Genomic DNA, 15,559 nt, shown 5'->3' on the forward strand with positions numbered 1-15,559 from the left:
GGAAAGCTGCTCTTTGCAGAATGCCTCCAACTCCCTGCATGGCTCTGTATCTCCATCCCATCCTTACGTCTCAGCTTAAATATCTCCACAGTGAAGACACAAAGAAGCTCCCCCTTTCCATTTTTCTGTTTTAATGTTCTTCCCTTCTGCCCTTTAGAGCATTCATCTCAATTTACAATATTTTTATGTACAGTTTATCATTGGCCTTCCCCACTGCAATGTAAGATTCATGGGGGCAAGTAGTATATCTTTCTTGACACCATTATAATTAGTAGCTACACACATGGTAGCCATTCAACAAGTATGTGTTAAAGGGATAAATGGAAGAACTCAATTTTTTTTTGGACCTCCTCTTCCTCATCTGCAATATTAGGAAAAGTGGTTAGATCAAGAGATAGCAAATTCATGTCTATTCCCTCTACCCATATCCATGTAGCCAGTGCTAATCAGTGAGGCCCTCTTTCCTGCTAAGCCTCCAGTTGTGCCCAGGATGAAACCATTTGCCTCCCTGGATTAAACGATCACTAAGGTCATCCTGAAAGACCCTCCAGCTCTAAATGACACACTGCATCGTCATTGACCGAGCATCCAGGGAACAGGGAAGATACTGATATTTGAGACGAACTTGAATGTAGATTATATTATACAACTACATAATAGTTATAATGTAAACTATATATACTCAAATGAGTTTACATTGGTAGAGACAGAGAAACATATTAATAATCATTATTCCTCTCACTTTTTACGTACTTTTGAGGAAGGGAGTATCAGTACCTTTGTCTGCATGGCAGCCACTGTTTATTACTTAGGATTTAACATAATTGCTGAAAACCCTCCTAACCTTCATGGTAATTAAGAATCATAAAGGAAGTACTGGGCTTAGAGTCAGGAGACATGAATTCTGATTTTGGCTCTACCACTAACTTCCTGAATGAAGCTCTGGGGGCTGACTTCCTCCTCTGTATGAGAAAGGTGCCAATGCAGATAATCTCTCAGGGTCCTTTATTCTAGTCATTTATTCATATCTTTCTTATGCTCTTTTGGTGACGGAAGCATAGAGGCCAGAGGAGTGTGGAATGTGTGGTGCGAAGCGCTAACAATGTCTTTAGGAGGATGAAACAAGAGAAAGAACTGTTACCTGGGTGGAATAAAAGCCACCTCCATACCTCTGCTCTTCCGATAGCCATTTGATGATTGGGTTAACATAATTCATGTCTTTCAAGTTCAGACTGGTAAGTAAGGCATAGGCTGTGGTTTCTACCATACGTGCTGTACCAGTGTTAGGTACAGATCTGTCTTTCTTTTGAAGATCATCTTTCCAAAAACGATAAATGGGTGGATTACCTGAACATCAACAAATCATCCGGGTTAATATGATGAACAGTGTGAATTTGGCATAACAATTCTAGCAGGTGTCTAGAATCTTACTCTTTCTTTAAACTTTTTTTTTTTTTTTTGCTTTTTACGGCCACACCAGAGGCACATGGAGATTCTCAGGCTAGGGGTCTAATTGGAGCTACAGCTGCCAGCCTATTCCACAGCCATAGCAATGCCAGATCTGAGCTGCGTCTGCCACCTAGAGCTCATGGCAATGCCAGATCCTTAGCCCACTGAGCAAGGCCAGGAATCGAACCTGAAACCTCATGGTTCCCAGTTAGATTTGTTTCTGCTGTGCCATGGTGGGAACTCCCAGAATCTTACTCTTTTGTAAGAAGAACTTTCTCAAGGTGATGAATACAAACGAGATCCCTTAATACAGGGCTGTTTGTCTTTATTTAGAAAAGTCAGCATGGAATGTCTACATGTAGTAGGGAGCAGTAGTATGGTAGAGTGGAAAGGGCAATAAACTGGGAATTCACACCCAGGTTCCAATCTCTACTCTACTACTAACTGAGCTGTCAACTTCACATTCTTTTAGTTCTGTAGGACTCAGGTTCCCAAAGTGTATACAGTACTTTCTTCCTGGCAGTGCAAATCAAGTGAGATATCAAATGAAACTTTTTTATAAACCAGAAGCACCATACACATAAAAGCTTACTACTATTATGGACACTAGAAAATAGAGAACTTTTCTCCCTGACCAAAAAAAAAAAAAAAAAAAACACCCTACATCCTAGAAATTATGAGATCACACCCAAAGCTTTAGTTTAGTCTTCTATTATCTCCTCCCAATTTAAAACACTAAAGACAATTTCATAGATGCAGCACTTTTCATAAATTTGTTTCTAAATTATATATATTTTTATCGATCTAATAATTTGACCTGTCACCACAAATCCTTTTTGAACAACTATTTTAAGAAGCCAGTAAAGCATATTTGGAAATCTTTTTTGATTAGATTAGTCAAAATTTCTATGTGTCTGTTTACTATTCATAATAACATTATTGTATAACTTTGAACAAAATGTTTTCTTCTCTCTGGAGGCTATATTTAGAATGAAAGTTTTGGTTCTTTTTTTTTTTTTTTTTGGTCTTTTTAGGGCCACACCCCACGGCATACGGAGGTTCCCAGGCTAGGGATCTAATCCGAGCTGTTGCTGCCGGCCTATGCCACAGCCACAGCAACGCCAGATCCGAGCCGCGTTTGCAACCTACACTACAGCTCTTAGCAACGCCGGATCCTTAACCCACTGAGCGAGGCCAGGGATTGAACCTGCAACCTCATGGTTCCTAGTCGGATTTGTTTCCGCTGCGCCACGACGGAAACTCCAAAGTTTTGGTTCTTAAAGATACTTTCAGCTCAAATATTATTTGATTTATTAAGTTTCCTTTTAGCTCTTAAATTCTATGATTTTATGATTCATTTCTTATAATACCCAAGACATTTCTTTTGTGTTATTTTAAAAGTATTATACAAGTGGTTTTGAGGTATAAAGATTCAGTTATTTTTAAACGATGACAGAAGTCAAATTTTGTAGATGGTGATAAACCTCATGTAAGATTTATTAAACTTTTAGAAAACTTTAACCAGGAGAGGGCTCAGAAGTGCTCAAATATGTCACTACTGGTCCAGGCACATTGGCCAATGACCAGTGCTTCTCTCTATTTCTTTACTTTTTTTTTTTTCCCGGTCTTTTTAGGGCCACACCCATGGCATATGGAGGTACTCAGGCTAGGGGTGGAATTGGAGCTGTAGCCGCCAGCCTGTGCCACAGGCGCTGAATCCAAGCTGCATCTGCGACCTATACCACAGCTCAGAGCAACGCCGGATCCTTAACCCACTGAGCGAGGCCAGGGATTGAACCTGCGTCCTCATGGATAATAGTCAGATTTATTTCTGCTGAGCCATGACAGGAACCCCTCTATTTCTATACTCTTGACCCATAGGAAGCAATAACCTTACTCTTCAAAATGAAATGCATATCTTTGCAGTCAACATGGTATGCTACAAGCCAGGTCATGCACTCTTCTGGGACTCACGATGGCCCCATAGCACCTTGATGTGAATGAGACTCAGGCACTTCTTGCTGTGGGTACCAGCTGACCCAAACCAGGGTGCATGGCTGGCAGAGAGGAGCACAGACTGGATTTCAGCCTCAGTTCACCTACCTGCTTGGGTGCTTTGTATGGTGCACAGCTGTATGCAGGAGTCCTGCAGGGCCCCTGTCATGACTTCCAAGGTCATGGTACTTCCTTACTCTTTCCTTCCCTGATATCACTTCCTACCTCATCTCGATTCTCTCTAGCCACACTGGCCTCTTGGTCTTTCCTGGAGCACCAGGCATTCTCCTAATTCAAGCACTTGCTAAGGTGTTTCTCCACTGAGAAACACCCTTCCAGAGAGCCACCAGCCTGCTTTCTCAGCTCCTTCAGATCTTGATTCAAATACCTTTTCTCAGTGAGGCTTAAGCCTGACCATTCTCTCTGAAATTACAACCCACCTCCCGGCCCCTCTCTCTTCCCTGCTTTATTTTTCTTCATATCAGTCATCACTTACCTATTCACTCTATGCCATATTTTAGTAATTTATCCTGTTGTCTCTTCCTAACTGGAATGTAAGTTTCATGAAGGCCTGGTTTTTTGTTTGTTTGTTTTTGGCTTTATCCCTGTAGCCTAGAACAGTGCCTTGTGCATAGGAGGTACTCAATACATATTTGTTGAATTAAGGAATGATGAATGAGTGACTAAATGAATAATGGGGCTTGCTGCATTGTGTTGTGATGGTTTGTTCCTTGAGGGCAGGGATTGTCTCATTCTACTCTACATCCCGCTACCCTTCCCAGAATTAGCAGATGCTACAAGCTTAGCAGACACTTGACAAATACACGTCGGGAACAAGTCATACCTTTAACCAAAGCTTCTTTCTTCAGGGCTGAGACAATTGAACGAAACTGTGGGTGTGATTTATCTCCCAGGGAAAGAGCATAAGCGGCAATAGCCAGTGCAAAGGTGCTCCGGGTTGAGCGGGTATTTTCAAGCAGAAAGGTGTCAGCTTTAGTTAGAGCCATGCTGATTTTCTGGGAACAAGAGCAGAGGATACTTAAGTTTCTTTGTCAAGTGTTGACCAATCAACTGATGAGAACTATCCTCTGGTTGTACCCCGCTGGGGCAGGCAAGATGAAGAGTAGAAAGAGAAATGTCCTAGAGGAATGGATGGTGTCTCCCTACAGCAAATCCCTCCAGGAGAAGGAACAGAGCACAACCTGAAAGTGAAAACAAGATGGTCCACACTGGGTTAAACTTTTTGCTTCTGAATCCGCCCCTCATCTGAAGAGGTTTTTCCCACTTAGTTTCTGTGTCCCACATTAGACCTCGTCTCCAGGGAGAAGCAGCACCAAGCACAGACACGGCTTTCCCCAATCCTCCCCAACAGAGCTGAGGCAGATTCACATTTTCAAAAGGAGTTTTACTAAATACAATGATCAGGAGCAGAAAAAGAGCCAAGCTGCCAAAGTGCTTTTAGATCTTAAGGATTCCTGGGAAAATAGTCTCTATTACTTTATCCTGAGACAATTAAAATAGTTATTTTGGGTAAGCAGGTGAGGAGGCCTCATGGCGCAATGCTGCTAACACTTTGCCTGGCACCTTCTCCCCCAGCTCCATCTGACTCTTACTCATGTTCCACCAGGCGCTGCCAACTCTTCCTTGTTTATTTTGTCTTATTGAATATATGCATGTGTGTATGTATACAACGATTCTCTTGAACTAAACTAAAAAATCATTTTGTTTTGTGATCTGAGTCCTATAAATCCCTTGGGTTTTTCCGTCTCAGTTCTGTATGCTGGTTTGAAGGACAGGTCTAATTTACTTCCTTATCAGGGTCTCATCTCTGTTAACCTTGGAAATCTTCTATGTTGATTTACTTAAGTGCATTCTTTCCATTCTCCCTTCAGCTTCCAAACAAATGAAACAGCAAAACCCCAGGCAGCAAACATGGTATGGGGCATCCTCTGCAGTTCCACGACATAGAGAATACAGAACTCTGGTTTTCCAGGTTATGAAACAACAGTCACATTCACAGCCCAAGATTAAGCAGAGGTAAGAGAAGGAGGCTGGGGACATGGGGTCAGAAGTTATCAATTCTAGCCCCAGCTCTATGATTCAGATACACAGGACAATCAGATACACTTTTCCTACAGATCTCAGTTTTCTCAACTGACAGTGAGTGGGTGGGACTAGATGTTCTTTAATATTGATAATAATATGAAATCCTTAAATTGCGGAGGTAAAGTTATTTTCAATGTGCCCCACCCCCTCCAGCATATGGTACAGAACTAGATGATGGGTGTTGGAGAAAGAAAACTCTTACTTACCATCAGGGGGCACAGATCAAAAGCCTTTCTAATTCCAATCACAGCAAAGGCTGTAAGATATAAGGTGTTCTCTTGTGCTTCAATAGGCAAGGTACCCTGAAAACAAGCAATGTTCAAAAAGGAGAGTGAAATAGTGTCTTCAAAGAGAAATGACCTGGCTCTAACCTCCACTTTGGGCCTATGCTCCCTCTCGTCCTTCAGGCACTCCAGATGGGCTGCTTGCATTTTCTCCAAGCTCTGAGTCTTACTAAATGCATTCACTTGCTCTTCTCTCCCCCATCTCTCCATCCAGATTCAAGGCTCTACTTTACAGTTCACCCTCACCTTCAAGACCCTGGTAAAATGCCATTTCCTCTATGAAGCACTATTCTGCCTCTGTGCTCCCATATTTTTTCCTCTTAAAGCACTGACATTCCATCGCAACGTTTATAAGACCTTTTGGGAAGTGACCTTGTTACCTCTCCAGCTTTATTTCATGCCACTCACCTCTAGCTTCTAGTCTCCAGCTCTTTAAACAAACCACCCTCTCCCCACTTCAAAATAATAGGCATTCTGTTTGCTCCACTTGGAACACTCTGCCTGCCTCTCTGCTGCCTAGCTCTCAGAAGCCTGGTTAACTAATTTTCTTAACTCCTCCTATCTAGGTTGGATCTCCTGCTTTCAAAGAAACTATATTTCCCTTTTCTTAACATGTGTCACGCATTTGAAACCACTTACTCAATGTCTTGCTTCTTTGCTAGGTTGTAACCTCTGCAGTCTCAGTGACCACACCTGTTTTGTTCACTGTTGAGTCCCTACCACGTAGCACTTAGTACCTTAATATGTATTGTATAATACATATTTATTGAATAAATAAATGAACACACACACACTTATATCTTGATTAGAGGTGTCAGTATTTACACCCTACTTTCCCTCCAGTGTGTGAGCTCCTTTGTGGCAGGGATACTCTCTGGTCTACTCCCCTCCCCCATGGTGCCCCACAGAGGCCCTTGCATGTTTTAGCTGCTCACTGAATGGTTGTTGAATGGATGCAGATAGTTGATGGATGGGTGGGATCTTAAGAAAAAAATGTTGTACTATTTTACTCTTCAAATAGCATCTAGATGATGTCAGTTGCCCCATACTTGGTGGGAGTTGTAATCTGCTATTATGGCAAAAGAGAACCACTATGGTACCCTGGTCAGCCAGGGTGGCCTCTGGTGTCTTGTATAAAAGGGATGGGACTGGGGCAAGCAAAATAAATACATAAATAAAAGCTGTTGAATCCACAAACAAATAAGCAAAAAAAACCCCAGAAGTTCCCATTGTTGCTCTATCTGGTTAGGAATCCGGATAGTATCCATGAGAACACAGGTTCAATCCCTGGCCTAGCTCAGTGGGTTAAGGATCCAGGGTTGCTGCAAGCTGCGGCTTAGCTGCAGATGCAGCCTGGATCTGGCATTGGTGTAGGCTGGCAGTTGCAGCTCTGATTTGACACCTAGCCGGAGAACTTCCCTATGCCGCAGGTGCAGCCCTAAACAAACAAACAAACAAAACCAAAACCAAACCAAAAAACCATTCTGACGAGTGGAAGACACTGTAGCAGTATTTCAGAGATTTTGTAATTCAAACATGTCAATGGATTCCAATCTTAAATAACACTTTGTTGTACTTTTTAATAAACTGACCCCATCTCTTTTTTAACAGTGTAGATTGGATCTTCCCATCTTTCACTACAACATCTTGCAGCCTTGACATGTAAGCATGCTCTGAAATTCAGGTACAGATTCCATAACAAGTGTACATGGACAAATTAGTACATTTTATACATTCTGAGGTTTCTAGCACTTGTGCCCTGTGACCCACTAATGCCTGTCATGCCAGATGTCTAAGATCTCACTTATCTGACTTATCCTTAATTGTCTGAAGAGCAGGATGGGAAGACTTTTCAAATTCACCTGTACTTTCTATTCACCTGTATACCAGAGGAGTTTCTTGCAGGGCTACATACATTTTTTCCCTCTCTTCTTCATCCTCCTAAAATGGATGAGAACATAAACTTGAAATAAAGTATTGCTAATTTGCATTTGTTTTCTTTACCTGTAATTTTATTGGTTGATACTCAGAATTTTCCTTGAATGATCCATTTCCTAGTTGACATTTCTCAACCAGCCACAATATAGAATTACAAATTGAATTCAGGTCTTGATCTATATATTTACTTGCTTGTCCAAGTACTCTTAAAGCAAAAGCAGTTAACCTTAGAGACATAAATAAATAAATATTTAGACATTGCTTCCCTTTTGGTTTTCAACTTAGTGTGTTTTAGTTCATACTACACTTATTCTTTAAAAGAAAATGTTTTAAAACATGCAATTCCAGAGTAAGTTGTCACCATTTTACAAGGGCCAGGAAGATTTAGGAAGATCTCCAAAAACAGTCAAATGTGACCAGTACATCTTCTATGATTGCAATACTGTTAGCCTTTACCCAAGCTGAAAAGTGATGCCTGATGATTAAAAAAATTAGTCTCTAAAGACAATAGTGGTGAAACAAATAGTTTTGAGTCAAGGCATCGACCCATGAAGATGAGATATGCAAGATCAAAATCATAAAATTCCGGAGTTCCCCATCGTGGCGCAGTGGAAATGAATCCAGCTAGGAACCATGAGGTTTTGGGTTCGATCCCTGGCCTCGCTCAGTGGGTTAAGGATCCAGCATTGCCATGGCTGCAGTGTAGGTTGCATATGCAGCTTGGATCTGGTATTGCTGTGGCTGTGGAGTAGGCCAGCAGCTACAGCTCCAGTTCAAACCCTAGCCTGCAACCTCCATATGCCAGGGGTGAGGCACTAAAAAGACAAAAAAGACAAAAAAAAAATCATAAAATTCCAAACTCTAATTGAACAAGATACACGCACACTATTGTTCGACAGCAGCACTATTTACAACAGCCAAGACATGGGAACAACCTAAGTGTTCATCAATATATGGATGGATAAAGAAGATATGGTGTATATACACAATGGAATATTATTGGTCATAAAAAAGAATGAAATAATGCCATTTGCAGTAACATGGTTGGATTTAGAGATTATCATATCAAGAGAAATAAGTCAGACAAATACAGATATCACATATCACCTATTTGTGGAATCTAAAAAAAAATGATACAAATGAATTTATTTATAAAATGGAAATAGACTCACAGACACAGAAAACAAACTTATAGTTACCAAAGGGGGGTGGGAGAGATAAATTATGACTTTGGGATTTGCAGATACAACTACAGTATATAAAATAGAGAACCAACAAAGTCCTACTGTATAGCACAGGGAAATATATTCAATATCTTGTAATAAATATAATGGAAAAGAATCTGAAAAAGAACATATGTGTATATATATATACACACATATATATATACATATATATGTATATAATCATTTTGTTGTATACCAGAAACTAACAGAACATTGTAATTGAACTATATTTCAATTAAAAAATCATAAAATTCTAAAAAAACATAAAGTTCTTGATTGTAAAATTTGTACAAGTTATCTGATTGAAATCCCTATTGCAGTCTGAATCTCCTTCAACTCTGCAGGAGTGTTTATCGCTTCCCTTTGAGTCATGCCATTGATGCAGAACTTGCCACCTCCCAAGGAAGTTTTAATTATTATGATTACTTAGTCAAAAGGCAATCTTCATCTCTGCTAATGTCTATTTTTTTTAAGGAAAATAATCATGTTTTGGTCATTTTCTTCTATGTATATGTTTCTCCCAAGAACTAGCAGAGTTGGGTCTAGGACAGTACACAAGTGTTTCTATGTTTCTGGTTGAATACCATCCGCTCAGTCTTGCTCAGAATCTTGAGAGGCTTGAGGGCTTTCCTGAAGACTACTGCACCTTCTCATGGGGATTTCTGTTTTCTGGGAGTTTAGTTTCCATCTCCTGCTGTGGTGGTTTCCAGTTTGCATCAACCCCACACTACCTGCACCCTGGGTGTTATCTTCTGGTTGCTATTCTCCAGGGACCTAATGTGTCTTTTATTTTTATTTTTTTGTCTTTTCTAGAGCTGCACCCGCAGTATATGGAGGTTCCCAGGCTAGGGTCAAATCGGAGTTTTAGCCACCGGCCTACACCACGGCCGTAGCAACGAGAGAGATCAGAGCCACATCTGCAACCCACACCACAGCTCACGGCAACACCGGATCCTTAACCCACTGAGCGAGGCCAGGGAACAAACCCGCAACCTCATGGTTCCTAGTCGGATTCGTTAACCACTGAGCCACGACGGGAACTCCTAATGTGTCTTTTAAAATGTGCCAGGCACACAGGGTCATCAGACCCATTTCTAAGGTACAGTCTGAAACTTGGTGACTGATTGTACATAGAGCCAAAAGGAATGGAGGAGTTGAACCTGGTTAGTGGAGGACAAAATACAGAGGATTGCTGTGCACTGATTAAGGGAACAGAAGGACAAAAGAATGAATTTGTCATGGAGTGTGTTTGAAGGGCCTTTGTTCCCAGAAATACAGATCTGTGGCTCAGGAAAGAAGACAGACCTTGAGACGTTGATTAGGAATCATCTGCATAGGAGTTATGGAAGTCATGGGCTAAGGTGAGACTGCACAAGGAGAAAGTCCAGAAAATAAGAGGGTCAAGGATGAAATCCTGGAGACTGTAATAGTTAAAGGGCATAATCCTAAAGATAATTATTCTAGATTGAAAATCCCTTAAAAGTGTTTAATACAGTAGTTTCTATAAAGCCATCTGTCACAGAGTTTTTATTAAATGTTTTATCAAAGAATGATAGTATTTTTTGAAAATAGATTGCCATAAGGGTTTATTAATTCAGACTGTCTTTCCCTCAAATCATCAGGATTTTGGAAGTTATTGTGCTTCACCAAGTACTTACTGAGCACTTACTATATATGTCAGGCATGTACCAGGCACTAGGAATACTTACGATTGTCTATGTGGAGCTTACATTCTAGTGATAAGACATTCAATAATTGAGATAAGTAGGAATGTTAGGGATAAATTCTTAGGAGAAAAGGAAAATTGTGGAGAAGGATATGAAGTATTAAGATGGGGTGCAATTTTAGTTGGAATGATTAACAGAGGCCTCACTGAGAAGGTGACCTTTGGCAAAGACTTGAGGAGGTAAGGGAGCCAGGCATGCTGATACCTAGGGAAAAGTATTCCCCAGGAATAGGAGAAAGAGAGACTAGTCAGTGCAAAGGCCCTGAGGTAGAAGGATAGCTGGCATGTTTGAGGAACAGCAAGAAGGCCAGTGGGGCTCAAGTGGAATGAAAGAATGGTAGGGGATATGATCAAAGAAGTGAGATAGAGCCAGACTATGTAGGGCCTTGTAGATCAGAGTAAGAAGTTTAGTTGTTTTTTGTTTTTTTTTTCTCTTTGCCATGTCTGTGGCATGCAGAAGTTCTTGGGCCAGGAATTGAACCTGTGCCATAGCAGTGACCCAAGCCACCGAAGTGAAATGCTGGGTCCTTAACCTGCTGAGCCACCAGGGAACACCAGGAGTTTAGTTTTACCTTAAGTAAGATGGGAAGCTCCTGAATGCTTTTTTTTTTTTTCTTTTTCTTTTTTTATGGCTGCACCTGCAGCATATGGAAGTTCCCAGCTTAGGAGTCAGAATAGAGCCTACACCACAGCCACAGCAATGCCAGATCTGAGCCACATATGAGAACTATGCCGCAGCTTGCAGCAATACCGGATCCTTAACCAACTGAGTGAGGCCAGGAATTAATCATAGTCTTCCTCATGGAGACTATGTTAGGTTCTTAACTTGCTGAGACAGATTGGGAATGCTACTCCTGAATGGTTTTGAGGCATGACCTAACTTATGTTTTCACAGGGTCATTCTAGCTGCTATGTTGAGTACAGACTGAAGATGGGCAGAGGGTAAAGCTGAAAGACCAGAGGGAGCTAGTGCCATAATCCAGATAAGAGATGGGAATGGCTTGGACCAGGATGATGTGTTGGGGTTGGTGAGAAGTAAAGTTCAGGATATATTTCAGAGGTGCGGCCAAAAGTACTTGCTGAATCAGATGTGGCGTATAAGAGAAAGAGGGCAGTGAAGGATGAGGCTTTTAGCCTGAGCTACTGGATGAAGAGTTTCCATTAAGGTTGTTAGTCTTTAGTTAATTAACTATTCTATGAAAATGGAAGCCAAAATCTCTACTTACCAAGTGCTAGCACTTCCACTCTTCCACATGCTGTAAGAATGGTCAGCATTTCGAAAGGACATGACGCTCACCACGCCTAAGAGGCACCCGGAAAAGAACACAGTGCTTCAGTGACCCTCGTTTCTACTTAAAGAGGGCTTTATTAGCCCCTGGGAATGGTAAACTTCCTTTGGTGTTGGGCAGCAAGCTTATACTCTGTGGCCAACACTGAACTTTGCAAAAGAAGTATATGAATTGCTTGAATTGGGAATTATCAAGTAGAACATTCTGAGCTCATTCAAGAAGGAAGGAAGTGCTCTGTAGAATTTGGAATGCAGGTGTCTTGTCTCTCATCCAGGCATTTTGGGGAGGTAAGCCAAAATGCTACAGCAAACAGTATTTAGTTGTGTAATAGAGTCCACCTCATGATTTTTTTTTTTTTGGCTGAAATGCTTTTATAATTAAGCTTTTGTGTAATTCATAACTTAAATATTAGTTTAATTAAATCATCCGTTTAAAAAAATCACAAAGATTTTTAATGTACAAGGTGTGAAATAGATTTTTTTTTACCTTCTCTTAATTTTTTCTGCAGGTTCTGTCTTTGAGCTAATGAGTTAGAAGAAAAGATGTTCCAATTATTTCCTGCTTCCAGGTAGTGAAAAACATAGAATACTGGGACAATACTCATCAGTTCTGCCTCTGCATTTCCTTTGGGGAGGTGAGTAAGGATATCAATGCCTTCCTGACTAAGAACTGCAGACATGACCTCTCCTATAAGCAGTCCTGAAAAAAAAACAAAGTCAAAGTAGATACAAGCAATCTCTATCAACTTCTAATTAATAACAGCATATTTGAAATAGAGATAAGTACAACCATTCCCATCCTTTTCTTTTTATCTAGCAGTTGAATTACTTCTTATTTTTTTTAATTTAATTTAATTTTATTTTTTTATTTTCCCACTGTACAGCAAGGGGGTCAGGTTATCCTTACATGTATACATTACATGAATTACTTCTTAGAACTAGGGAGAGAAAAAAAAGATCTGGTTATGGAGATAGATTTATTTTTTAAAATTATTTATTATTATTATTTTGCTTTTTAGGGCTACACCCATGGTCTATGGAGATTCCCAGAAGAGGGGTCAAACTAGAGCTACAGTTGGCAGCCTACACCACAGCCACAGAAACTCAGGATCCAAGACACATCTGCGAACTAGACCACAGCTCATGGCAATGCTGGATCCCTGACCCACTGAGCAGGGCCAGGGATGGAACCCAAATCCTCATGGATACTAGTCGGATTTATTTCTGCTGCGCCACAACAGGAACTCTGGGAGATGGATTTAAAAGAACACCAAAAACAGGCTTAAAAATACCACTGAAATATGGGGGTAAGACGGTGTAATGCCGTGGGCAGATTACAACATAGGGGGCATGGTAAATTTGTTGCCGTTCCAACTGATAGCTTTAGATAGTATAAATCCTATGAATCAATTGCTTCCACACAGCAAAGCAGAGAGTCTGACCTGTGAATACTTTATGTGAGTGCTGTGAGGACTTGTCTATAACTCATCATGAGATCCTGGAAAACTGCTTTCTCGTATATCCAACAACACAGTTGAACATGGTTAAAAAGGTCCCTTCCACTACCAGTATTCTGTGGTTCCAAGGTTTTATCTGAGATAAAATGTAGTCAGGACATTCTATTATTTTAATGATAGGTCACTGAATTTTTAAAGGCTGAAGATAAGGGGATAAAACCTACTAAAGATACCACTTGTGCAAATGGTACTCTAGCAGAGCAGTGTTGCTTTCTTGTGGCCATTTGCAGGTCATAAAGCCTTCTCTGGAATAGGACTGCCACTAGGATCATGAAAGTCCTTTAAATCTGGAAGCAGCTGCAACCTCATTTTAGAGACGTTTTTGGGCCAGTGACAGCCCCACCCCCTGTCATGGGAACATGACTCTCCATTCAGATCAGGCCAGTGGAAGAAGACAGTTGGAAGAATGGTCAGGGGTTTGAATGTGGGAGTAGGAATAGGGTCCTCCTAGAGGTCCCCCATGGGGACAGAAGAAGAGGACAAGTAGGATAATTATGAAAATATTTGTTTTCTCTGAAACACAAAGTGAAATAAGAAATTTAAAATAGCACTTGTTGGAGTTCCTGTCATGGCTCAGTGGTTAACGCACCTGACTAGTATCCACGAGGACTCAGATTCGATCCCTGGCCTTGCTCAAGTGGGTTAAGGATCCAGTGCTGCCGTGACCTATGGTGTAGGTCACAGATGGGGCTTGGATCCCGTGTTGCTGTGGCTGTGGTGCATGGTGGCAGCTACAACTCCAATCCAGCCCCTAGCCTGGGAACTTCCATATGCCGCAGGTGTGGCCCTGAAAAGACAGAAGACACACACATACACACACACACACACACACACACACACACACACACACACACACACACAGAGGCACTTGTTAATTTACCTTTTACACTCACAATCCTCTTGACTTTTGTTTTGGGGACTAAGTCTAATGGTACCCTGTATGGGAACTCCTTTCGTCTGGTCATAGCACCTGAAATATAAAAGAAAATTATTAGATTTACATAGAGTTCTTGAGGAAAGACTATTTGCAGATTATTTATAATATACTTGCTTTCAAATATTTTTTAAATGACTCTTTTATAATAACAATATTAAAATTTAAAAAGGAGGAGTTCCTGTTGTGGCTCAACAATAATGAATCCTACTAGTATCCAGTGAGGATATGGGTTTGATCCCTGGCATTGCTCAGTGGGTTAAGAATCCTGCATTGCTGTGGCTGTTGTATAGGCCGGTAGCTGCAACTCCGATTCAACCCCTAGCTTGGGAACTTTCATATGCTGCGGGTGCAGCCCTAAAAAGCAAAATAAATAAATAAAAAGGAAGTTAAAAATAATCAAGGATTTTAATTAAACCCTAGACTTATATAATCCCTTTAAATAGGGTATTAAATTTGACTGTAAGCTTCCTGATCATTATAAGATAGGAATAAATAGGTTATATAAATCTTATTCATAAGTAAAAGGGAGCATGCTGTTTTGCCCAAAGAGAAAAAATTGTTCTCGGAACTGAAATCTAAAAATAACTAACATGTAATTCCTTAGTTGAGGAAATGTGAAGATTAGCTCCACCGGGAAGCATGCCCTGAAATTCTTCCCACCTTCTTCTCTCCATCTAACTTAGACACTTTTTCTTTTTGCACAATAACGCAGTTTAAGCATGCCTGTATCAGAGAGTTTTCTACTATAATCATTTGTTTATTTCATTAAAATGATCGTACTTATCATTCTACTGATAGAATACCAATCTCTCTGCTAAGCTCTTCGAATGCACTGTTACACAGAATACTCACAGCAACCATTCGTTCTGGGTCTATTATGACTATTTTAATTTTATGGATAAGAAACTGAGGCTTAGAAAGTCAATTGCCAAGGTCACAGAGCTAGTACAGATGAAGCTGCATCTGAGCTCAGGACACTTTTACTACAGAGCCCAAAATAGTCATCATACAAAGAGTCTCCTCCTCCCATTGTCCACTATTCCCTACTGAATGCTCTAGCACAGTCCCTGGTACATGGCCCATGCTTTTGGAA

General features: G+C 40.7%; 1 protein-coding gene across 2 annotated transcripts in view; it reads right to left on the reverse strand.

Annotated features, from left to right (window-relative positions):
• Positions 1–15,559, reverse strand: part of C5 (complement C5) — a 93,207-nt gene that overhangs the window by 19,481 nt on the left and 58,167 nt on the right. For both annotated transcript variants that reach the window (XM_021083557.1, NM_001001646.1), the window contains 7 exon segments: positions 14,410–14,499; positions 12,500–12,712; positions 11,951–12,026; positions 7,839–7,998; positions 5,757–5,852; positions 4,289–4,460; positions 1,142–1,347 (listed from right to left, as the gene is read on the reverse strand). In XM_021083557.1, the coding sequence (XP_020939216.1) occupies positions 1,142–1,347; positions 4,289–4,460; positions 5,757–5,852; positions 7,839–7,998; positions 11,951–12,026; positions 12,500–12,712; positions 14,410–14,499 (1,013 nt within the window).

This window comes from Sus scrofa, chromosome 1, assembly GCF_000003025.6.
Source record: "Sus scrofa isolate TJ Tabasco breed Duroc chromosome 1, Sscrofa11.1, whole genome shotgun sequence".
NCBI lineage: Eukaryota > Metazoa > Chordata > Mammalia > Artiodactyla > Suidae > Sus > Sus scrofa.